At 43.5% G+C, this 26,787-nt stretch overlaps 1 protein-coding gene across 4 annotated transcripts in view; it reads right to left on the bottom strand.

The window, feature by feature from the left end:
* Nucleotides 1-26,787, bottom strand: part of MACROD2 (mono-ADP ribosylhydrolase 2) — a 2,649,380-nt gene that overhangs the window by 18,226 nt on the left and 2,604,367 nt on the right. For 3 of the 4 annotated variants that reach the window (XM_029593573.1, XM_029593571.1, XM_029593574.1), the window contains 3 exons: nucleotides 16,124-16,213; nucleotides 12,882-12,950; nucleotides 220-314 (listed from right to left, as the gene is read on the bottom strand). In XM_029593573.1, coding sequence (XP_029449433.1) covers nucleotides 226-314; nucleotides 12,882-12,950; nucleotides 16,124-16,213 — 248 coding nt within the window. In that variant the 3' untranslated portion in view covers nucleotides 220-225. The remainder of the gene's footprint in view (nucleotides 1-219; nucleotides 315-12,881; nucleotides 12,951-16,123; nucleotides 16,214-26,787) is intronic. The other variant, XM_029593572.1, reaches the window with a different exon arrangement.

Genomic DNA, 26,787 nt, shown 5'->3' with positions numbered 1-26,787 from the left:
TCCTTGACTTTTTCTTGTGGTAAAACATATTTGATGGCATATGCCATCAAGGATAAAGGATGTCTTGTATTAGTAGTTTCTGATGTTGGAGAGATCTGTAAATCTTTTTTAGTGCCCGATTTGGAGGAGAATCTAAAAATGATTCTGTGGTCCTTTTGGACAATCCTAATAACCTAACCAATTATGCTGATCAGGTACCTCTGTGAATAAGTCTCTTACCTGGATTTAGTCAAAAGAGTGTGTGACTGGATGGCAGTATGGCCCTTCATTTGGCAGTTGGCATTCTGCTGCCATGGGACAAACCAGAGAAAGACCTATTGTTAGAAAAGCCATTTTAGTGAATCTTTCTGTCCAATTTCCCAGCAGAGGTGGACAGCCAGTAGAAAAAAAATATATAACAATTGATTACTGCAATGCTCTGTTACTGGGTCTACCTAAAGCCACCATTCAACCTTTGCAAATGCTGCAAAATGCAGCTGCCCGCATTATCACTGACACAAGCCGCCATGATCACATCACTCCAGCTCTTCAGTCTTTGCACTGGCTACCCGTGGCTTACAGGATAATTTATAAATCTATGTCGCTGATACACAAAGCCATTCAAAACAGAGAAATGCTCTGGTTCACAGATCAACTGCAATTCAAAATGTCTTCCCGCCCAACGAGATTCCAGAATTTAGCCAAACTAAATATCCCAGCACCCAATCTGACTAAACTCTCTAGTACAAAAGAACGATCTTTCATCATTGCTGGATCAACTATATGGAACACCATGCCCTCTGAATTACACCAGGAACTCTGTCACAAAAAATTTAAACAAAACCTTAAAACCTGGCTATTTAAAAAAGCCTACTATCAATGATCTGTATCCTCAACTACTCTTCCTATCCGCCACAATCTCTCATATATTGCTTATATTCTTTTAATACATAGTTATATACTGTATTGTATTTCTTCAGTTACCATGTTAAATTGTAAAGCGCAATGCTGAATTACTGTTTGAATGTAAACCGAGGTGATGTTATTTACGTACCCCGGTATAGAAAAATCTATAAATAAATAATAAATAAATATACTTTAAGGTGGCCCAGTTCACTTTTAGATTACTAAGACATCTTCTATTTTTATGTCCTTTGGCATGACAGATCTCAAAGGATATCTCAAACAATAGATCAGAGACCAGATAGACCTACTGCCAAAATGCTTTTACAGATTACTTCCAGGTCTTCTTGGTATTAAGTCCCATTAAAGACTACCCACGCCTAATGCTTGTATTTATCTATACCATCAAAAAGGTATGAACCCATTCTCTGGTTTGTGTCTATCTAGCTGTAATTATACATTTCTTATCATCCATGTCAGACCAGTCCAGACAAATGGGATATGTTCTCTAGCCAAAAGATGGAAGCAGAAACAAAAAGCTCAAAACTGACTTCATGCCCCCCTACAAAGGTCTGGTGCTGGCCCAGTTTATCTCTGCTTCAGAGATGTGCAGACTTGTGGACTGGTGCTGCAGCTATGGATACATCATTCCTGGGAAGGCTTTAAGCCCAGATTCCAGGTGGCGGGTAGGCCAAGTATGGGAAGTGCTCTGGGCAGCTGCACTAATTAATTAGCTTGCTCTTTTCCCTTGGGAACCGACTCAATGGGGTTTGAACTCCTGCACCAATGGGTCAAGCACAGAGGGGGAGGGGGGTCCCCAATAGCAAATTTTCCCTTGGTGGTTCAGCAGCAGGAGCTGTGGACTGGGCACCTACAGCAACAGTACGAACAAATGGTACTGATTCCCTAGTACAGCAGGCTCCCAGGGCAACTGGCCAGACAAAGGGCACTGATTTCACTAGTAGAGCGGGCTCCCAAGACAACAGGCCAGACAAAGGGCACTGATTTCACTAGTAGAACGGGCTCCCAAGACAACAGGCCAGACAAAGGGCACTGATTTCACTAGTAGAGCGGGCTCCCAAGACAACAGGCCAGACAAAGGGCACTGATTTCACTAGTAGAGCGGGCTCCCAAGACAACAGGCCAGACAAAGGGCACTGATTTCACTAGTAGAGCGGGCTCCCAAGACAACAGGCCAGACAAAGGGCACTGATTTCACTAGTAGAGCGGGCTCCCAAGACAACAGGCCAGACAAAGGGCATTGATTTCACTAGTAGAGCGGGCTCCCAAGACAACAGGCCAGACAAAGGGCACTGATTTCACTAGTAGAGCGGGCTCCCAAGACAACAGGCCAGACAAAGGGCACTGATTTCACTAGTAGAGCGGGCTCCCAAGACAACAGGCCAGACAAAGGGCACTGATTTCACTAGTAGAGCGGGCTCCCAAGACAACAGGCCAGACAAAGGGCACTGATTTCACTAGTAGAGCGGGCTCCCAAGACAACAGGCCAGACAAAGGGCACTGATTTCACTAGTAGAGCGGGCTCCCAAGACAACAGGCCAGACAAAGGGCACTGATTTCACTAGTAGAGCGGGCTCCCAAGACAACAGGCCAGACAAAGGGCATTGATTTCACTAGTAGAGCGGGCTCCCAAGACAACAGGCCAGACAAAGGGCACTGATTTCACTAGTAGAGCGGGCTCCCAAGACAACAGGCCAGACAAAGGGCACTGATTTCACTAGTAGAGCGGGCTCCCAAGACAACAGGCCAGACAAAGGGCACTGATTTCACTAGTAGAGCGGGCTCCCAAGACAACAGGCCAGACAAGGGGCACTGATTTCACTAGTAGAGCGGGCTCCCAAGACAACAACCCAGACAAGGGGGGCACAATTTCCCTGGTAGAGCAGAAGCAGAGAAAAAAAAAAGAAGGAATTCTGCAGATAAGTTTCAGTGGAGCAGCATGTCAGCCAATACAGTTTCCAAGACTTGGGAGCAGACAGGCATCAGGCAAAGGAGTACAAACCCTGGGGGGGTTGTCCAGTTCAAGTTGGCCTGGATGGGAGCAAGCAGTGCAATGGAGCGATTTGGCTTGGCTTGTGCTGCTATACAGTCAGATCCAGCTTCAAGTAATCAGATGGACAGTAATTGGATGCACAGGTTCTGAAATTGTCATAGTTGTGTGAAATTGTTTTGATGATAGTGGAGTTGCAGACTGCAATAGGCAGGCAAGGCCAATTAGGTATACTACCCTGCCACGAGCATTATGGGTAATTTCCTAGTTCAAGCTCTGGCACCTATGGGAGAAGGCAGTGTATACAGCACATGTAACAGGGTTTACTCAGTGTGCTGCCTTCACAGACACATTTTATCCTCGCTTATGCTGCTAGGCAACTAGTTAACCCTTGAATCCAGCCTCAGTTAAGCAGAATGATTCAGTAATCAACTGCACAAATTCTGGAATTGTCAAAGCTATGAGGAAGTTCAGATCAATCAAACAGTAGCTCTTAATTACTTATTGTGAGCAAAGGTCTAATGTCCTAAAAAAAGGCTTAAACTAGGTAAGATATCAGGTCCCTGGCACCATAATGGCTTGTTTGCATGACCCAAACCTCTGAAAGGAAAGCATTCCTGGTTTTTGGCAGGTTTAACAGCCTTTTCCACTGTTGCTTTGTGCCAAGAAAAAAATATATAGTAGTAATAATTATGTATATAAAGGCAACGAAGTCACACTCTTTACCTCTCTCTTCCCTCCAATAGTCGATTGGAGAAATGCTATGCGGAAGGTTACACACTTTCAGGCATAGTGGAGTCTGTACAGCTTCTATTTTCTATGGAGTTGTTATTGCAGTAGGTTACCTCCAAGCTTATTGGAGTGCCTCTCTTCCATCCTCTCTGCTAGGGAGTTATTTAAGCAACAGCATGTGGAACTGGCTCTTTTCTCCTCTGCATGAATGAAACTATCCTAGAGAGGCTGGTAAGATCAAATTAAGCTTGTACAGCTGAAAATAGTTATAGCCTGTTACAAAAAAAAAAAAGATAGATATCAGCCATTATTCATGTTCCACATGGAGGAATTTTCCTCAGGATGGGACACGAGTCAGATAAGGGGGAGTTGCCTTCAGTGTTAAGACCATAGCTGGTGGAGGAAATCAAAATGTTTAAGGATTCCTCCTGTGTTGAATCCAACATTCCTCAATGAAGGCCATGGTGATTTTTCCGGCAAGTAATGATCTCCAGAGAAGGTCTCAAGCTTCCTACATAAGGACCCACACAGATTCATAGGTGGTAAGTACCACAAGGAGAAGATAAGTGATGTTGGGGATTTCCTTTAGCCCCATCTGGCCTGGTCAATGCAAGTTCAAGACGAGGCTATGAAGTATATAGCCAGGCCTCTTAGGAATTTCCTCACAGGGAGACTTTTGCAATCTTGACCTTGCTATACAGTTTTCTGTTCTGTAAAAGAACTGTCTTATGGAGTGGTCCTGGAAGAGAGGTGCTTATCAAAAGCTCTTCCTCATCCTCACCCCCACCCCCACCCAAGACCAGTCCAAGGAGGCATTTCAGAGGCTAAAAGCAATCAGCTTAGGAATTTTTCTCTTCCTTGGAGAAGCATTCCAGGACATGGGATTTGGTGGGGGAGTCACCTTCTTATTACAGACTCTTGGGTTCTGGTGTGCTCCTTCATGTTAACTTGGGAAGTCTTCCCCACTGGATGGTGTAACACCAACAGAGAGAATTTCTTCTCTTCCAGTGTAGGCCTCAGGGACAATGATATTAAGCAGCTAGGTCAGTCACAAATTCTTGGGCCCATCCATCCCTAAAAAAGAGGTCACGGCATAGTTTTAGTCTATGTTTTCTAGTAAAGGCAGTGAATTCTCCTATCCTTGGGTTCACCATGAAGAATGACAGACATTTTTGTTAGGTGGCTACCCACATAGTTATTTCTCAGATGTTTCCTCCTGGATCCCTCAGCAACAAGGCTCTCCCCTTGTGCTAGCTAGGACTCCAGACATCTTTTTATAATACAAAAGTAAAGGCCTCTCTATGCATGGAGGGAATCTGGTTCATTCTTCAATAAGATATCAGACTTATTTAGGGCTGAGGTGAAGCCATTTCCTGACTGATAATCTCAAACAGCAACTAATCCTCCCTAGCTTCTGCATAGGGCAGGCCTTATGTCTCCGGGAGAAAAATAAGGGACCTCAAAGCTTTGGATATCAGTCTTACGGCCTCACTCTCACTGTCCAATTCTTCCATCCCACATCTGTCACAGTATGGTCTATTCTCCAGGTCCTAGGCTCTGGGTCAATGGACCTGAAGTAGTAGCTTAGGTACAGGCTCATGTGCATCTCACTCAATGTGCTCTCCTCGCAGGTTGATATGCAGTAACCCACAGCTGCAAAGCCATTTATTTTTCCTTCAATCTGGGGAGCTTGTAAGGAACCCAAACAGGTATTTTTTCACAGTTGCTTCTTGAGAGGAACAGATCTTGAATCTCCTTCAGGATTTTTTTGCACCATTGGCATGAACCATATAAGCTGAAAGAACAGAATAGGAGAAGAATCAGCAGAAATGGGGATAGTAATCCTAGTGGCTGGATCCAGGCAGACGACCAAGGCCAACCATCTAGAATTCCAGAAATCTTGGCTTCTAGCTCAAAAGGTGGCAGCTCAAGAGACAGAAGTCAATGCTTCACCTTTAGCAGTTGGGAAAAAACTGAGGGAACTAGTAGTTCCTAGGTACCCTGTTAAGAGAGTCAGATTTGTTCTAGGATGAAGTTCCCCTACAAGACCGAGCAGCAGTTTAAATGGTCAACACCATCATCCTACAGATGAATGATTTGAGCTGACACTTTTTAGACCTTGAAGTGTAAGAACCAATAAAAGTGTTTTTTGCCCTATTAGAGGTCAGGTGATGCACTTCCATGAGGGGTTTTCATGTCAATCCCATTAACAAGTTCTTAGGCCAAAAAAAAGAAAGCAGGAACTGGGGGGGGGGGGGGGGGGAGGGTCATATATCTTGATAGGACCATGGCTGGCATTCATTCTTGTTGGGTGTATCAACTGGAAGCCTGTACTGTCCCTGGACTGAGTTGAGGAGGTGCATGCAAAGGTGCTCCTTCACCTTAGCCAAATAATTCTTCTCTAGAAGATCCTTGCCAATCTCTTTTACAACCTTGGCTGTTAAGAGAACCAGGCGACAGAGTGAAGATACTTAAAAGTAGGGGTTGTTGCTGGTGGTGGTTCGAAAGCAGACCATGTAGCATACTGTTTGGAGCCTCTACGAGGTCAATTTACAAGGGATACAATGTTTCTAGCTGAGGGGATCCATTCCCGCGATCTTGTCCTTCCACCAAAAAGAGGAAGTGATAACGCACGAGTCTTACAAAGGCAGAGTCAGGCTCTGGCTTGCTTCAAGAGACATAGGAACAGAAGTGTATTGACTTTAGGAAATATGGAAAGAGTAAGTGAAGAACTTAGGTGTTATGCAGAGGTCCAGGCAACCCTATACATAAAATGGATTGCTACCAAGGGAAACATATATACTGCATGCTTATATACAGTGAAATATTATAAGCTGTTTTATTTAGTAAGAAACTTGCAAGTTGTAGAATGAAAAATTGCTTGCATTATAGCTGAAATATTATAGCTAATGTTAGACATATGAAACTTCCTTGAGACATTAGGATAATATGGAGACATTTTATTCTGACCGGAAAAGACATCTGTCACCGTTTCAGAATTGAGAGCAGACATATAAGCATTAGAAGCAGGAACGTTTTGTGTTGGCTAAGAAATGACAATCTCAGTAAGATCCATCTGCTACTAAAAGATAAAGAAGTTAGTCGGTCTCTGGCCCTAAGCCCAGGACTGGATAATGGCCCAGAAATGTGCCAAGGTCCAGAACTGAGTAACTGCTTGTAAGACCAGATAGGCTGGAAGAGATTCTATAGCTTGTTGAAATAAGTTGCCTTACAATATTCTAGTTAAATTATGGAAACTGCTCTGAAATCTGACTTCGCAAGATTACTTTAAAATATTTAACAAGAAAATGCTATCCTTACCTTAAGATGACATTTGATTATACCAAAGAGGAAGTAGCTACAGTAACTCAGTCAGCAGAGAAATGAGGAAGTATGTTTGTTTCAGTACGAGATGAGGCAAGGGTGGGTACCTGATATTTAACATATACTAATGGACCCCAATACTTCCTAGTTGGGGTGGTGGCTGTGCAGCAGAGAATGAAGAAAATAGAATTGTGCCTGCATGAGGCCAGATTTGGTTTAGGAAGCATAAAAAGCATGATGACAGAAAGATGGCACAGATTAGGCAACCAATCCAGAGACCACTTGATATGACTACTGTGACTCCGGCACTGAAATCCCTTACCCCAGGAGAGCCAAAGCCAACTCCTGACTCCCAGGGACTATAAGAGTTGCCTTGTCTGCCCGAGGGAGAGCGAAACAGGAGATTGTCACTCTCCCGAATGCAATGGATTAATAAGCAAAGCAAGTCACCAAAGACATATCCTTGTAAATACTAACTAACTTTACCTCATCTCTCCATTTTCTCTCTTGGCCATTCTCATATGTGGTTCTACATAATAATAGTGTTGCTTATCAGGGTGTGTCTTATTTCCACTGGGTTATGCAAACACAAGGCAGCCATTTCAAATTCATGACAAGAAGCTACTTCCCTGCTTTCTCAGATTAGATATTTTCTTCCGAGGAGTCAACTTCACAAGTCCTCCACTGGGGGAGGTCTCCTCAACTTAGAAGTGATCTTCCATCCATCCCTTCCTTTCAAGCTTTGGGTAGCATCTCTGAGTCTTGTTGTTCAAGTCTATGTCCTTGGTGGCCTTTGGCAACTTTATAGGAAAGGGTATCTCCTTGCCCAGTATGCACCCTTTGATTCACTGCATTCAGAATCAAGCTTTTATTTATTATTTATTTATTTATTATTTAACATTTTTATATACCGGGATTCATGTAGAAAATTACATATCATCTCGGTTTACATTATAACGGTAACAAGCATGTAAGAATGCAATTACATTGAAACAAGGGCGTAGAAAACTTGGGACAAAAAACATGGGGAGTAATGGATGAAACAATATAAAGTATAAGTATAAGAAATGAATAAGTTTTTTTTTTTTTTTTTTGAGCTAAGGCTGGTCTGACTGAAGATCTAGGTACATACTGGAAATAGATTCAGGTCCGGTGCTATGAGTAACTTGGATTGCTCGGTTGTAGAGTTGGGATGCTAAGCTATGTGTATAGACTGAATGGATAGGTAGTTTGATAATTGGCCTGTTGGCTAGTAAGGTGATGGAGGAGGTATCTCATTGGCATAACTGAAACGCTTGTTCGAATAGCCAAGTTTTCTCCCTTAGGAGGTTGAGAAAGTCAAGTGATGCAGGCCGAGATGGGGACAGTTACTTCAAGTCATTCATAGGTCACGGTGTGATGTTTACAGGTGATCAGTTCCTTCTCAGATAGATAGATAGATAGATAGATAGATAGATAGATAGATGGACCACCAGGGGGGCGTCGGGAGGGTGGCATGATGGGGGGGAAGCAGGGTGAAGCGGGGGCTGGGCAGAATTTTGAAAGGGCACTCTTTGCCTTTTCAAAATTCTGCTTCCTGAAGTGGCCGCGAGCGGCGGCAGTGCCCCCTATATCTTGGTGCCCTAGGCACAGGCCTAGCTCGCCTAGTGGTTCCTCCAGCCCTGCCTCCTGCCAACTTGATATCATGTGACTAATGTAGCATCCCATAATTTCGCCCTCTCTCCTTTCTTGCAACCCCCAAATGTTTTTTTCTTACCAGTAATAAAAAGAGCAGGAAATTCCCTATTTTTTTCTCAGACACATGATTTTTGGAAAAATTGAATCAGATCCTTGCTGCAGGACATATGTATGTCCTGCAGGGGAGGTGGACCCGAGACAGCCTCCCACGTGGACTCCAGGGAGGCCCTCCGATCGCCAGCGCCTAACGAAAATTAGCTCGGCAGACGGCGCGAAAATTAAAACTTTTCAGGAAGGGAGCCGCTTACCCGGTAAGCCCGCCCACGGAAGCCCCGATGTCACGATCTGCTCCACTAGAGCCCTTTAAAGGGCTGAGCCGGCTCCAGGCGTCGCGCGCATGAAGGAGCGCGACAAAGGGGCCCGCCCCTTTGTGCGCCCCTTCGTGCGCACCAGAACCAGAACTTAGAAGTTGCAGCTACCCTCTCTACACCACCATCTGGAATTCCATTCATACCGTACTCAAGCCCTCCTCCAGCACTCATCCAGCCTCTTCAGCAGTCATCCAGCCTCCTCAGCATTCATCCAGACTCTCCTGCATTCATCCAGACTCTCCTGCATTCCAGTTTTCATCCAGCCTCTTCAGTTTTCATCCAGCCTCTTCAGCAGTCATCCAGACTCTCCTGCATTCATCCAGACTCTCCTGCAATCCAGTTTTCATCCAGCCTCTTCAGCAGTCATCCAGCCTCCTCAGCATTCATCCAGACTCTCCTGCATTCCAGCATTCATCCAGCCACGGAACGGCTCCACCACGTTACTTCAACCCAACCCACTCAAAGTCCACATACACAATCTGTCATATCCACTCAAACATAGGATAACTACTGCTGACAAATCTGACTAAAATTCTATATTTCTATTAAGATCCTAGGATATTCTATACCCATACTATACCATAGTACCTCTTTCAAGATGAAGGCACCGTTGCGATACCATATCATATCTCGCAAAAATCGCACTCCGGTGATGGTCTCCCCCCTTACTCAACTCCTCGGGCTCTCCCTAATCACGCTAACACTATTCAATGCCCAATCAATCACTAAAAAAACCCATATACTACACGACTACTTGCTTGATGCCAAACCAGACATCTGTGCCATCACTGAGACATGGCTGAAGCCCACAGACACAATCTTAACAAATCAACTCCCCACACAGCTATACGATGTCTTTTCCATCCCTAGACAAAAGAAAAAAGGAGGAGGTCTCCTTCTGGCTGCCAAAAAAGCCCTCAATCTCACTCGACAACCTATCAATACGATACCTAAACTAGAGGTAGGCTTGTTCAAATCCAAATCTCTTCAAATCCTCCTCACTTATGCCCCCCCTGGATTACTAGACCTTGATGCCTCTCCAATAGTGGAAATCATAGCAAAATACTTAAACCTGGACTCACCAGCCATCATCCTTGGAGACTTTAATCTTCACATTGACGCCAATCCTCGATCATCCAACTGCGAAGCCCTTTTATCCGCCCTCTCGAACATGGGCTTCAAACAACTCATCAACCAACCCACACATAAAGATGGTCATACTCTTGACCTTATCTTCACTAACACCAACCTTTCTCCTCTCTCACCCCCCTCTATGCCTCCCGGTTCCTTGGTCAGACCATTTCATGATCACCTCCACCCTCAGATCCCTGACAAGACCTTCCGCACCCCCTCAGCCCACCACTCTTCACTACAGGAAACCCTGCCCATCTGAAGACCTCGGCAACTCTCTGATCAAAGAACTCCCTAACCTCGATCTATCAGAACCCAATGCAGCTATTCTCTCCTGGCAATGCATCACAGAAACCATAGCCAACAACTTATGCCCACTGGTGACAAAAAATATAAATCCTTCTCAAAAAAACAAGCAGCCATGGTTCTCAAAGGAGCTCCGCGCGCAAAAGCAAAACCTAAGATGGAAAGAGAAGGAATGGAGGAAGAACCCCAACCCTCACTCTCTAGCCACATACAAAGCCGCTCTCCACCAATACAGAACGGCAACACTACGAACAAAAAGAGACTTCTATGCCCACCGTATCCACGATATGATCTTCGATGCAAAGGCTCTCTTCACATACGTATCAGAACTCACCAAAACTGCCTCTCCAACAATCCCTGATGACCTAGCCCAATCAAAAGCAAATGATCTGGCCCTATTCTTCCAGAATAAAATCTCCAAAACCTTGGCTAGACTACCCACCAGTCCTAACATGCTGAGTCCAGATCCCCCCACCCCCGAACCCATACGTAGGTTTGGAAACCTTTGATCCCACTTACACTACAGAGGTGGAAAACCTGATAAAAGGAATGAAACCCTCCACTCATCCTCTAGACCAAATTCCATCCATATTCCTGATTCTCATACCCGAATTTTTCTCGAAACATCTAGCAGACATTATCAACTGCTCCCTCTCACAGGGAATATTCCCGGACGCTCTCAAACTGGCCACCCTTAAACCTATACTAAAAAAACCAAACCTGGACCCGGATGACCCCAACAACTACCGCCCTATTTCAAATCTGCCGTTTGTAGCCAAGATCATGGAGAAAATCGTAAATAATCAACTCTCAAATTATCTGGAAGAACACAATATTCTTCACCCGTCACAATACGGATTCCGGAAAGAACACAGCACTGAAACCCTCCTCATCTCTCTCCTAGATCAGATATACACCGGCATTGACAAAGGACAGTCCTTCCTCCTAGCTCTTCTCGATATCTCGGCGGCTTTCGACACCGTAAATCATACTACCCTTCTAAACCGACTATCAGACATAGGAATTGCAGGATCCGCCCTCATATGGTTCGACTCATTCCTTAGCAATAGAGGCTACAAAGTCAAAATCAATAACAAGGAATCCCCTCGCACCAACGCCCCATTTGGAGTCCCTCAGGGCTCCTCCTTATCGCCCACCCTATTCAATATTTACCTACTCCCTCTCTGTCATTTACTCTCAAACCTAAAACTGAAGTTCTACATTTATGCAGACGACGTCCAAATTTTAATCCCCATAGCTAATTCACTGGATTCAGCACTCAAACTATGGGACACTCACTTACAAACAATCAACCACCACGTCTCAAGCCTCAATCTGGTGCTTAACACTACCAAGACAGAGCTCCTGCTCATCACCCCAGAAGGCAGTCCCTTCCATTATCAGCAGCACGCTAACACACAAATTTCCTACGTCAGAGACCTTGGAGTCATAATAGATTGTCACCTGAGCCTAAAGCAAGTCATAAACCACACTACAAAGGAATGCTTCTATAAGTTACACGTTCTCAAAAAACTCAAGCCGCTTCTTTTCCATCATGACTTCAGATCTGTTCTCCAAGCCATTCTGTTTTCCAAGGTCGATTACTGCAATTCCATCCTGCAAGGTCTTCCTGCTACTACAATAAAATCCCTCCAGTTGCTGCAAAATGCGGCGGCAAAAATCCTGACAAATACTAATCGAAGAGAGCACATCACTCCCGTATTACAAGATCTTCACTGTCTCCCAGTAAACTATAGGATTCTCCATATAACGCTTACAATTATTCATAAAAGCATTCACCATCAGACCCCTCTTGACTTGCTTCACCCTCTCAAATTTCACTCTGCGGCCAGACCTTTAAGGGAAGCCTACAAGGGATCCCTACAAGTCCCTCCAATCAAAGTGGTGCACCACGCTAACATCAGAGACCGTGCATTCTCAACAACAGGACCCTCCGTCTGGAACGCCATGCCCCCGGACCTCAGGCAGGAAACATGTCTACTAACATTTAAAAAGAAACTTAAGACATGGCTTTTTGGCCGAGCCTTCCCTATTCCTAGCCCTACAACTTAACTCAGAATTATTCTCATCCACTCTGTAAATGAACTAATTCTAAAGCATACAAATATGTCGCAACGAGGCTAGATCCTCCACCCCCCCCCCCCCACATCTTCATTTGTATATAGTAATTTATCTTTATTCTCCCCTCTTTATTTCTTTTCCCCAGTTCACGTGCCCTGTGTTACAATGTAACTTTATGCTTCCTCAATTTCCTCAAAGTTGTCTCTTTTTGTTTCTGTTAATTGCTTAGTTCGATGTAAACCGAGTTGATTTGATCTGTATCAAGAAATTCGGTATATAAAAGCCTTAAATAAATAAATAAAAATAAATGTATTGCAAAGAACTTTTAAAGAACACCTCATATAAAAAAATGCTTAGTGACTTACCTATTACTTGCTCTTCTGGATCATTTTTTATAGGTTCAGTTAAACTTTCAATCTGGCTATTCATTTCAGCTATGAACAAAATGAAAACATATATGGTACAATTCTAATAAATCATTGCAATAATGAATACAGTGCAATCAAGAGGTTAGTCTGAGATTTGAATTATGAAACATCTGGTAAAAGTTATGCTGTTACCTGGATGATTGGATTACACTTGGCTGGCACCATGGCTCAGTGGCAGCACTATGTACACGATGGAGATAGTCTTGTAATATCACACATAAGTTAGCCAGCAAATATGTATACAATTTACACTAATTTTCAAAATGGACTTATGCACATATGTCCTCACTGAAATTTGTCCTGGCAAAACTATGTGCACACAATTCTCTCTGCTATTTGATACATGCAGTTTTGCTGACAGAATTTACATGCATACTTTTTAAAATCAAAAAGTATGCACAGAATTCCCAATCCCACCCACACTCTAGAATGTCTCTCCTCTAAGTGTGGAAAAATACACTCATACAGGTGACTTTTAAAAGGAGTACATGTGTAAATGTAACAAACTCAAAGCAATTTTGAAAAGCCATTTCTCTGCTTAAAGTGCACTGACGTGAATAATCCTATGGACAATTCAATGGCATATATTTTAGTAATTTTCAAAAGCCCACCTTACATGGGTAAAGTACATTTACACATGTAAAATCCAAATTTAAGCATGTAAATCCTTTTGAAAATTATCCCCTTACTGTGTATATGTGCATAATTTTACATGCGACATCAGGCACACAAGTTTTAGGGAGAATAATTTTATATCTTTGTATGGTGGATTAAAATCTGCATAGACTTTGACATGCAAACTTTACACCAGATTGTCACACTGAAATTATGTGCATAAGGTTATTTTGAAAATGTGTGTATACAATCTCTGGTATGTGTACAAACTTACCTGCACAAGGTTACACCCACTCTGTTAAGAGTAGAACTTGTGCAGGTGAACTTGCATGCATGTATTTTAAAATCAAAAAGTACATACAGAAGTTCCAAATCTGTGTCCCCCCTCTTTCCTGGAATACCTTTTACCAGGTCATCTAAAAGTGCATGTGTAATTAGGTCACACCTTGCCTGAAAAAAGACCTGAGTCAGTGCATCATACTTCCTCTCTAGCAGCATTCAAATCCATTCTAGAAACTCATTATTTCTCCACAACAAATGCACTTCCCACAGACTCATTTGACATGTATGTTTGCCTTAACTGGACTGTAAACTCCATGGCGCAAGGGCCATCTCTAATGTGTATCTGTACAGCATTGCATGAGTCCAAGGGTGATATAGAAATGATAATAGTTGTAGTAGAAGTTACGGGTAGTAGAAGTACTTTTATGTGCACAGTGCCAATGGCAATTTTACAACAGCCATTTCCATGCATAAAACTTTGAAAATAAGGCCCTGAAGGGCTGTTTCTGCATGTAAAGTACTCCCGGTGGTAAAAGCTGGTATTTCCAGCAGCATGCAGAGTTTTAGGGAGAGTGAATCCCAGTCATAACAAAACAGTGATCTATGGGCAGAATTCTGGGTGCACATTTATTGCGTTCCAAAGGCAGTCAAACTCTGTAGTCTAGTACCGCTAACGCTAAGTCAGGGGTGGCCAACTCCGGTTCTTGAGAGCCACAAACAGGTCAGGATTTCAGGATATCCACAATGAATATGCATGAGATAGATTTGCATACAATGGAGATTGCATTGAGTAAGATTGAGGCAGGATGTTACACTGTAAAGGACGGTGAGCTAGATCAAAAAGATAAAACATCATCAATAATACAATAATATTTGTTATCCCTTAGCCATGATAAACACATGCTTTGGATCCCTATATAGAAAGTTTTGATTTGAGTGAGGCACTTACGGGTAGATTTTATAAATTTGCGCGAGCGCGTACTTTTGTTCGCGCAAAAGGCGCAAACAAAAGTACGCTGGATTTTATAAGATACGTGCGTAGCCGTGCGTATCTTATAAAATCCGGGGTCGGCGCGCGCAAGGGAGTGCACATTTGTGCAACTTGCGCGCGCCGAGCCTGGCGCGCGCTGCCTGTTCCCTCCGAGGCTGCTCCGAAATCGGAGCGGCCTCGGAGGGAACTTTCTTTCCACCCCCCCGCACCTTCCCCTCCCTTCCCCTACCTAACCCACCCCCCCCGGCCCTATCTAACCCCCCCTACCTTTGTTGGCAGATTTACGCCAGCTTTTAGCAGGCGTAAATCTGCGCGCGCCAGCAGGCTGCTGGCGCGCCATCACCCGACCCAGGGGCTGGTCCGGAGGCCTCAACTACGCCCCCGGGCCGGCACCACGCCCCCGGTCCCGCCCCGAACCGCCCCCTGACCCCAGACACGCCCCCTCCCTGCCCCTTTTATGAAGCCCCGGGACTTATGCGTGTCCCGGGGCTGTGCGCGCACCGGCGGCCTATGCAAAATAGGTGCGCCGGCATGCGCAGGGCATTTAAAATTCGGCCCTTAGTGTGACAAAATCCAGATGAGAAGTGGAATCTGACTTTTAGGAAGAAAATGTAACATTTTTATTTACTCCATGGTATTGTATATCCTCTTTTCCTCCTTTTCATTACAGGTTCAAATTTAATATCTAATTTATACCTATCAATCTCAGAGACACTCAGTCTAAAACAGTTTGCTTATACTATACTATACGTTTCATTTTAGCACACAAAATGTTAGACTAAAATAGTAATCTAGTTAAAAAAGGAAAAAACTATTGTAATGATTTGTAATATAGTACATGAGTATATCCCCACAAACATAGTTGTGATAATAAGATGGTGGGATGAGGAGCACACCTATGTTCATCTGAATTTTAAATTCAGTTATGTTATAATTAATTTCAAGTTCTATATCGAAGGGAAGTTTGTAAAATAAGCCTGTAAATCCCCCAAAAAAGGACATGGCCTGTGTATGAAAATCAGGACTTCTCCATAAAGTTTAGCCAGCTGCTACTTCTAAATATTGATTTTGTGGTTTACTTAAATTATCTATGGAATGAAAGGGAGGTAGATGAACCACTTGAATGCCATGCCAAGGTACTGGTCTACATGAAGGCAGGCTTACCCTAATCCACTATGCATCTATTTTACATTATTCTATTAGAATATTTTAAACTCCATACTCTTAAATATTTGCTGTTACACATGCCAGACTTGAATTCACTAGTAACTAAGATCAGCCAAAAACATACCATCAAGATTTGAGATGTCAGTCTCTATGTTAGATGGGTGGTTAGTGTTCACAAGCGCTGTTGATGTTATTTCTTCAGCTTGTCTGATTTCTTCAGAAACACCAGAAAGAGAGAAAGAAGAAATGCATGATGCATTAAATTCCCATACACATCAGCATTGTCCGCTTCTCTTTAGAAGCCAGAGACCTTTGGTTTTTTATTTCATTCTTTGTAAACCTTTATAAACACTGACATCTTCAGAAGATCTCTGACCAGAATATATCACTTTGTTTTTCTATATGTTGTAAGTGCTGGTAAAGTCCAAAGGCTGGAGGGAATATGTCCTTATTGACCTATGCACACAACCATGACAGGTGCATTTCATCTCTTCCCATCTAATCCCATTTATTACCAGCCCCTCCTCCCTTTATCTCCATTCCCAACAGGACCTGTGAGAGAACTCTCTATCACACCTCTGTTTGAGAAAGAAGATTTTTTATTGGATGGATATGGCTGCAGCATAGGACATACAGAAATCAATCAATGAATATAAACAGATATGTCATCTAATTTCACAAATACCCATAGGGTAACCATACACTCACATACTTAATTCCAATTTCCAAACATTTAATAAGCATCAAGTTGTTGCAGGGTTGGCCATAGAATCCAACCCTATGGCCCACCCTCTTTACACATTCAGCTGTTCATTCTTCAGTTATCCTGCAATTTGATCCTTAATTACTGGGCAAAAATTCTCTGCAGTGCAAAGACATCCTGGTCCATAAAAGAGCAGGAGTCACTTATGAATATGCAATATAATTTTTGGGTGGTGAGCAGGCCAATACTGACTGTCAAAGACAAAGACTTGATAGACAAATCATCTCAGCTTTCACCCACCCATGCAACGTAGGGACAGGAAGATCAATTACTCAGAATTCCCTGCCTAACCAGCTTCAAGCATGAATATTTACTGCGTTTCTTTAGACATGATCAACCCTACCACAGCTCACAGCAGCAAAACTTTGCTTGCCGAGGTTCCCCACCAACCTAGTTGCGACCATATCTCTAACACTGTAATGCTGTATAAAGAAGAAACCCATCCTGGTTCATATTTCAAACTCAATAAAAGCAGTATAGAGCTGTAAACATACAGAATTTTGAACTATACCCCCCCTCAAGGACCATATTTTACACACAGTAATGTATACTGTATATTATCAAACAATGAGGAAAGGCCCCAACTGCTGGGTACTGACAGGAGATTAACACACAGGATATACTGTCAGTATAATAATCCAAAGGGGACCTAGAATCAACAAAATTTCATGACCAGCCATAATGCGTGATGTCACTCCTCTGGAACTTGTTGATACAGTGTATTGCTATTAATACACTAGATATTGCTGAAAATATACCAGCTTGTACCTCCAAATTGGTAATAAATACTATTTTGCATCAACAAATCATATCTGCCCATTGACCTGCTTATCCCCTGAGCAACCTCTCTAGTGTGTTTGCCATAAAAGATAATGCTGTATATTGATATCCGCATACTGTATTGTGCCAAAAATGTGATGGGCCTGTACCCCAAACTGGGAAGTGAATACTGTATGCCCCACCTTGCCCAAGCAACATTATAAGGGGTTGCAGGTGACAGCTTGTGCAATTATCTGCCCATATGAAAACTAAAGAAACAAACTGCCCACCCTATGTCAGCATGCCAGGAGTCCACTGCTCTAAGACAGAGACAAAGATTTTCAGAAACTAAAGGTAGAGCACATGATGGTGCCCCAACCCAGAATTCTGATAGCAATCAAACATTAGCTGAGAAGCCGCAGGCAGCCAATAGCTGAAGAATTGCTTTGGGGAGGCAAGCAAGTAAATTGCACTGCCATAGACTTTAGTGTGAAATTAAAGTGTACCTAGGCAGACACTGACACAGAGTAAATGTCAATTGGACCTTGCAAATGGGAAATCCTTAAAATGCATTTCCGTGATGGGAAGCAGACAGACTAACGTATGCAAGCACTGCGGAGTATAGGCACAGAATACCTATGAATGTACTAGGCCTGTAGATTTTTCTACTGCCAGGAAAAAGAAGGAATCAGATGAACACAATTATTTTTAACTTCTATGTGACTATTGTAATGGATAACAGAAATTGAATCACATGGGGAAGCTCTAAGAGATGATGTGCCCATATGGGATGGATGCTAAGGTTTTAAGAGATGACTCTATCTTTGAATGTTATAGTGTGCAATGTTACATAAATTACAGGGGGAAAGGAAAATCTGTATGAGGCACTGGATTCGAACTCCAGCTTCTCAGCCTACTGCTTTAACCACCAGACTACATATTAATGCTGTGTCACAGAAAGATTCAAAAGTTGCATATGGGGAGATCTGAGTCCTGTAACAACAATATTACTGTACTATTTGCCTGATTGCTATGGTGCCTGTCATACATGCACTACATGCTAGACCAGTGGTTCTCAACCTTTTTTCTATCCGGACACACCTGAGAAATGATGCTCACCTGCGTGACACACTGAACACATGACCACAGTGGGACTAAATATAAACATATACTCTGCATCCACAGGAATCTCCCGCTTCCTAACAATGAGTGCAGAGCTCAACTAAGACATTTCCCTGTACAACTTACCATACAAAAAAGATATTCTGATTCTGGTGTCATTTCAGTAACAGCATCACAAACTCCCTCTACTACCAGGTGCATTGTAAAATAATGCAAACAAATCCCACTCTGTACATGTTTATCAAACCCGCCATTCTGAAGCAGCACTAACTTCAAGAAGTGAAACAGCAATAGCCCTACCCATGAAAAGGCAGCAGTTCACCACCAGTGCAATATCATATTGAGAAAATACAACAAATAAGACTGATGCAAATCCCTACTTGCTAGTGAAGCACCTTGTCTCAGTCACACACATACAGAATACAGATAGACCTACCTTTACCTAATATAGAATAAAATACCACAAATTACAAATGCAGAAACCAAAACTGGAATGGAAACTCCAAGAAGACCTTCTGCATGCAGTGCAAAACTGGAGAACTAGAAATACATTTCCTCCTACACTAAGCAAAGTTCAAAGACAGAGAAATGCACATACCCAAAACTGACATATGGCCCTTGTACCTAGTCACTCCCCTCCATACCCCATCAGCTCTCACTTCTCCCAACTACTCAATCATCCCTTCACATGTGCATATCCCTGTCCAACATTCCCGACACCCCCAACCCCACATCCTCTTCCTCATGCTCCCTCTCTCCCCTGCTCATCTGCCTTTCCCTAACCAGCATACATCTAACCACCTCTTTCCCACCCCTTCCTGCTCAACATCCCTTCACTTCCCTTCTTCCCCAACCCAGCAGGCCCCACACCTCCAGCTCTCCCTCCATTTCCATCTCTCCTCCCTGCCCAGCTGTCCCCAGCCACTCTTTCCTCCACCTCTCCCTACCCAGCAACCCTAACCTCCTTTCCCACACCCCTTTCTACCCACTAGAGACTCCTAACTCCCTATCTCCCAAGGCCTTCTTGTCCAGCACATTTCCCCCTCCTCCTGGCTCCCAGCGAGCATAAGCCTTCAGTTCAGTCCAGCTTCCCTCCTGCTTTACCAGCAGCAGATGACAGCAAGAAGAACTGAGGAAAGGAAGAAGATGAGGGAGCAGCAGTGGAACACAAGAACATAAGATATGCCATAGTGGGTCAGACCAAGGGTCCATCAAGCCCAATATCCTGTTTCCAACAGTGGCCAATCCAAGTCACAAGTACCTCACAAGTACCCAAACATTAAATAAATCTTAAGCTACTACTGCTTATTAATTAATAGCAGTTTATGGACTTTATTGATCTGTCATATGCTTGGGATGGGGGTGGCACAACCAGACACAGAGGGAATGATGCTCCTTACATGGCTGTCTGGACACTGGGCTTCTATTCCTGCTATATGGACCCACCAGTTGCTGCCACTGCTGACTCCTCTGAGAAAAGAATGCTCTTGCCAAAGTGGCCCAGCACCTCACCTCAGTGACTGATCACAGGGGCCAGACCAGCCAGCAAAGACTTTTTTTTTTTTTAATTTACCTGGTGGGCACCTGAGCAGGCCACCTATTATGGGTCTTCACCACACTGATGCTGCAGCTCTTGGCAGGTGGAGAGAAAATGGCACCTTCTCCTCTCCCCAGCTGTAGACCCCCCCCCCCCCCAAAAAAAAACACCACAGACAACAAAAGCTCCACCACCGTAGTTGTCAAATGATAGGGGGGAGGAGAAAAGACACGACTGCCAGAGCTTGGCCTGCAAGCCCACAGATGAGCAGTGAAGAACAGAGCCGTGAGGCTGGTGAGCAAGCCTGCCCACCCTTATATTGTGGTCACCAGTCCGCCCCCCAGTCTTCACCCTTATCCCCGAGAATTCCCTTGGATTCCGGAGGTGGAGTATCACCCCCAGCTGTGGCTTTCTCACCCTTATATGGGGATAAGTCATCTCCTTGACTGTAATTATAATTAATCAGTAGTATGATCTATAATCTTCAAAATATCAATTTGTGAGTTTATGTACCGGCATGATGTTTCCTACGAATGTCGGTATATAAAAGTTCATAAATAAATAAATGTACTCTGTTGCTCCCTTCTGTTTCTAATCTTCCATCCCCATTCTATTTTCTCTAAGAATATTTTATTTCTTATATGTTTACATTTTCTTAGAATAAATGTATTCCTTTATTATAACCTTATCCTCCAAAGCCACTCTGCAGCTGCTTTAGCTCTGTTGATACTTGATTCACTAAGGCATTTCTTCTATTCAGTGTCTGTGGGAAAAGACCTTGATGGATCAGGTCCTAATCTGTCAATTCAGCAAAATCGTTTGAGCCATGTAGATGGCCAAATATCTGCAGGTACTCAGCCCCTGGGACTTTTTCTGTGTTGCAAAATATAAAAAGAGGTTTAGGATGATATGGGGGTTATTCATCTCTATCCTGTAGAGAATTACTCGTGTACATACATTTTTCCATACTTCTGAATTTTGCAGAAAACAGTTACATGAATACAAAGGATACTAACACAGACATCTGAGGAAGATCAGTATAACAGGATTCAGGTATAATTACATGTACATTAATGGGGATTGCAAAGAACAAGTTTACAAAATATTACAATTTTTCTCACCTCCAGAATGAAAGAAAAATCATACATATAAAAAACTGGATAAAATAAGTTGATATTGTTTGGCCTATCTGCTATCTTGATTACTTAAATTTGTTTTTAGTATTTCTTTTTTAAGACACACAAGGCAATTAATTATTGGTTCATGAGGTGGGGTTTAATTTGTGTGAGAAAAGTTAAAAACAGAAGAGATTTATTTTGTTCTAGTTAAAAAATAAGCCGATTTTAATGCACCTTTGTAAAATACCACAGATCATTCAAATTACTGTATTCTCATCACAGCTTTCCTGTCATTCTCCTTTGTGTATTCCTCCAAAAAATGGTCAAACATGCAACTTCTGATAAGGACTTTATTAATTCACACCTAAAATATTACAAGATCTACAGGGAGAATGAAAAATGCAAATAAAAAACTAACAGAATCAGAATGAAGATTCCTATCTAAACAACTTAAGCTATAAATTCAGAAGGATGAATATTGTGAAGGAAACTCAGCATTTTAATGTATTGCCCGCAGCATGCCTGTAAACTCAGATCCAATCTCTTCTCAATAATGATTACATTAAAGCTTACTGTAGCTTACTGTAGCTGAAGGCACCTTAATTATTGACCTGAATGTTTATAATTGAAGAGATTCATTGTACCCTTCTTATTTTGTAAAATATTAAATTCCTACCTAGCTGTACCACACTACTTCTATCATCGAGCTCCAGTTACTTAAAGTACATTGCATGAGCAATGCAATCAACAGAATTTAATAGACATTATCAAAGAGAAAGCTAAAGTGAACAGAAGTGGAGTACAAAGATTCATAGGAACAAACATATTTGTAATACCCCCAGAATTTAAAGCTATAACTACAATTATATATATATCCCCATTCAGGTTCCTCTTGGCAGAGAAGAACTGCAAGTCTAAAGTCAAATATTTTTTGAGGAGTCTACATTTCCTCCTGTTCCTATGAACTTCCAGCTCAAATCAGAACCAGGGCTGGCATCTGGCAGTATTAACCTTTGTTCTTAATTGTACATGAATTTTTCCACTGTTTTTTTTTTATCTCATCCCAAGTAACTTACAGGGTCATTCATCAAAATGCGTTATGGCGCTAATGCCCGCAATAGTTATGGTATCAGGGCGCAAATGCTAATTTTTCAAAGGGGTGGGATGCTAAAGAGTAGAGGGGAGAGAGTGAGACAGGGAGAGGGGGAGAAGGAGAGGGCCTCTGGGCTAGCACACATACTAGTCACCTATTTATACTGCTATAGGAGGGCCAGCTAATGACTCATGTTGAGGTTTTGGTAGTGGTGTAGTGATTTGGGGTCAGTTTTATATGCAGAATAAGACATGATCCCTCATTCTAGAGCTTTCTTTTTGTTGAAAACAGGTTTGCCACCAGTGCATGGTAACCTTGGAGGTTTGAAATGTCTCTATCACATATCCCTTATCTTGCCTTTCCTGTAGGGTATACATGTTTAGATCTTTATGTCTGTCCCCATATGCTTTAGAACAAAGACTATTGGCCATTTCAGTAGCAAGCCTCTAGACCAGACCTGGGCAAGGGGCAGCCCGCGGGCTGAATCCGGCCCGCCTACGGTCTGAATCCGGCCCGCCCACTGCTGAGAGCAGACGGGGAATGAGGCACTGCTGCCTTCCCTTGCAGAGGGAAGGCAGCAGTGCCTCATTCCCCGTCTGAATGAACTGCTGCCTTCCCTTGCAGAGGGAAGGCAGCAGTTCATTCTCCGCTCCCTCGCTCCCCGATTGGCCGGCCAATCGGGGAGCGGAGAATGAACTGTTTTTTTACAGCGTCCGGGGGGGGGGGGGGGGGGGAGGAGGGAGTGACTCGAGCGAAGGCACGCTGTCCGATTGGCCGGTACTGGGCAAGGCTTGCCCAGTACCGGCCAATCGGACAGCGTGCCTTCGCTCGAGTTTCTTTCCTACATATGTCACGGAGTTTTTTGCCGGTCCGCGGCGCGCGCTCCCGGTCTCTCCCACTGCCGTTGCCGCTGGGCTGTCTCACGTTCAAGCCCAGTGGAAACGGCAGCGGTGTTGGAAGAAGCTATGGCACCTGCGGCTGGCCTTTTCTTCTTCCCGCGCCTGCCCCTCCCGTGACCCGAAACAGGAAGTGATACAGGGAGCGGTGCGCGGGAAGGAGAAAGAGCTGTGCCGCGTCGGCTGCAGCATCGGCCCCCGAGCAACGCGGCACGGCTCTTTCTCCTTCCCGCGCACCGCTCCGTGTATCACTTCCTGTTTCGGGTCACGGGAGGGGCAGGCGCGGGAAGAAGAAAAGGCCAGCCGCAGGTGCCATAGCTTCTTCCAACACCGCTGCCGTTCCCACTGGGCTTGAACGTGCTGACAGCCCAGCGGCAACGGCAGCGGGAGAGACCGGGAGCGCGCGCCGCGGACCGGCAAAAAACTCCGTGACATATGTAGGGGGAAGAGGAAGTGAGTAAGAGAGAGTGAGAAGCAGCCAGCCAGCCTGTGTGTGATTGAGTGGTCAGAGAGCTGATGTGTGTGTGTATGTGAGAGACAATGAAAGTGATTGCTCAGGGAGATGACTGATGTGTATGTGAGAGTGTGAGGCATTAGTCAGGGAGGTGACTGATGTGTGTGTGTGTGTGTGTGTGTGTGTGTGAGAAAAAGCATGGAAGTGAGAAGTCTGGGTATGTGGGAAAGCATGAGCATAAGAAGCCTGGAGTTGTGGGAGTGAGAAACCTGGGTGAGTGTGCATGCATGAGAGAGAGAGACTGCTTGGTAAGGTGACTGTGTGTGTGAGAGAAAAAGACTGGTGTGTGTGAATGTGAGAGAATGTGATTCAGGGAATGAGAAGCCTGTGCACGTGGAGAGTGAGCATGGAAATGAGAGAGACTGGTGTGTGTGTAACAGAGAGAAAGTGATTATGAGAATGAGAAGCCTGTGCATGTGAAGAGAGTGAGCATGAGAGTGAGAAACCTGGGTGTGTGTGAGACACAGCATGGGAGGGAGAAGCCTGTATATCTGAAAGAGAACTTGGGAGTGGGAAGCCTGTGTGTGTGTGTATGCATGAGTGAGATCAGGTGACTGGTGTGTGTGTGTGTGTGAGAGAGAGAGAGAGAAAAAGTGATTATGGGAATGAGAAGCCTGTGCATGTGAAGAGTGAGCATGGGAGTGAGAAACCTGGGTGTGTGTGAGACACATCATGGGAGGGAGAAGGCGGTATATCTGAAAGAGAACATGGGAGTGAGAGACTGGTGTGTGTGTGTGTGTGTGAGAGAGAAAGAAAGTGATTTTGGGAATGAGAAGCCTGTGCATGTGGAGAGAACAAGCATGGGAGTGAGAGACTGGTGAGTGAGTGTGTGTGTGTGTGTGTGTGTGTGTGAGAGAGAGAGACAGAGAAAGTGATTATGAGAGTGAGAAGACCATATATGCAAGTAGAACACGGGAGTGGGAAGCCTGTGTGTGTGTGTGTGTGTGTGTGTGTATGGCATGAGAGAAACTGTTCAGGAAGGTGACTGGTGTGTGTGTGCCAAAGACTGTTTGGGAGATGATTGGTGTGTGAGAGACAGAAACTGGTCATGGGGGCATGATTGGTATGGTGTGAGTGTGAGAGACATGGGCACTAAGGAAGAGGACCATAAGTATAGAGCTTAGCTTCTACTGCTGCTTCTGGTGTGTGCCATGGCCTGCAGGGAAGGGGAGTAGGAGAGCTGCTGGAGGGGATAAGTAAAGGTGGCTTTAAGTTTATTTTTCTTGACTGCCATTTTAATTGTATGATGTCTGCTTTTTTGAAATATTTTATTGGTGTTTGGAGAATGTTTAATAGTTTTTATGAGTTTTTAATTGTTGGATGTTATTCTGTTCATAGCTGTTTAGAAACATTTATTCTGCTTATTAGTATAGTTTTACAATTATTTCTGTTTGGGGATCTATAGCTGCTTGTTAGTTCTGTTTTCCTAATAAGAGGTGTATTGGTGTTTAGGGTCTGATGTAATATTTGTAGTGTTGCCTTTTCATAGATAGGGTTGCTCCTGTTTGAGTGTATTCCATAATACAGGTGTAACTGTGTGCAGATTAGTTTATGTGCATTACTACAGATCCTGGGAGTATGTTAGGTCGGTTCTGTGTCTGTTACCGAGATGAGATATTTTGCTAGCATGTAAGCGTTTGTATCGGTCTTATTTGTTGTGTTTTCTCAGAGGACATACATTGGTGGTAAACTGCTGTCTTTTCATAAGGAGGGCTATTGAGAACTGAGTTAATTATATTAGTCCGGCCCTCTAAAACCATCCCAATTTCTCATGTGGCCCCATGGGAAAATTAATTGCCCACCCCTGCTCTAGACAGTCTCCAAACAGTTTACATCATTTTGAAGGTGCAATATCCAGAAATTTACACATTATTCCAAATGAGGCTAGGCATTTTTCTAGTTTTACTGTTGCTTTATCTACCTCTTTGGCCACCATAAAATCAGATATGGTTGCCCCATATCCTGCTCTTCTTTCAGCTTAGAATAATTTCACCCCCAATACTATATCTTGCCCTTGTGTTTTTGCATCCTAAATTCCTAACTGCATTTATTTTTTGCATTAAATTGTAGCTGCCAGACCCTAGATATTTCCTCGAGCTTCGCAAGATCCTTCCTCATGGTTTTCCATACTTTGCTGGCTGTCTATCCTGTTGCAGATTTTGGCGGTATCAGCTAAAATACAAATCTTTCCCAAAAATCCTTCTGCAATGTCACTCATAAAATGTTGAAAAGAATCAGTCCAAAGATCGATCCCTGAGGCATACTGCTAGTAATGCAGTATGCCTCACCCTTCCTCAGAGTGAACTCCAAATATCACTATCCTTTGTCACCTTCCATTCTAACCCAGTAAGTCAGTCTAGGGCCTTTTCCAAGGGCATTCAATTTATTTACTACTTAACATTTCTATAATGCTACACAACAACCACAGCACTTATATTAATAAAAGTCGCTTATGCAGAACCATGCCAAAAGCCTTATTGAAATCCAAGTAGCTATCCCTTGGGACACTGCCAGGTACATGTGACCTGGATTGGCCACTGTTGGAAACAGGATACTGGGCTTGTTGGACCTTTGGTCTGACCCAATGTGGCAAGTCTTATGTTCTAAAGGAGTTTCATGTGTAAAATAGTGTGTACTTATATATGTAGTATTATATACATGTCGAGAATGTGTGTGTATTTTCCATTTTGCATGTATGTTTTACCAGAAGATAAAAAGGACAGACTACGGGTATTTAGGCACAGAGTTCAGAAGTATGCATGTTAGTTACTATTTTGTAAGAGATATATGTGTATATATTATTAAACTTATTCATACACTTTTAAACCTGCTAATTGACTTACAGCAGTGAAATTGGACTTGTCTATTGTCTAATGGGTGGGAGATCTGAGGGAACTGGTGGGTGTGTACCAGTTCACTCTAAAGGGTCTGGGTGAACTGGCGGGAAGTATTGGCAAACTGGTGATTTCAAGCATGTGCACAAGTA

The sequence above is a fragment of the Rhinatrema bivittatum genome, chromosome 3 (genome assembly GCF_901001135.1).
Source record: "Rhinatrema bivittatum chromosome 3, aRhiBiv1.1, whole genome shotgun sequence".
Taxonomy (NCBI): domain Eukaryota; kingdom Metazoa; phylum Chordata; class Amphibia; order Gymnophiona; family Rhinatrematidae; genus Rhinatrema; species Rhinatrema bivittatum.
The sequence above is the reverse complement of the archived record's forward strand: the minus strand, read 5'-3'. Positions and strand labels throughout refer to the sequence as shown.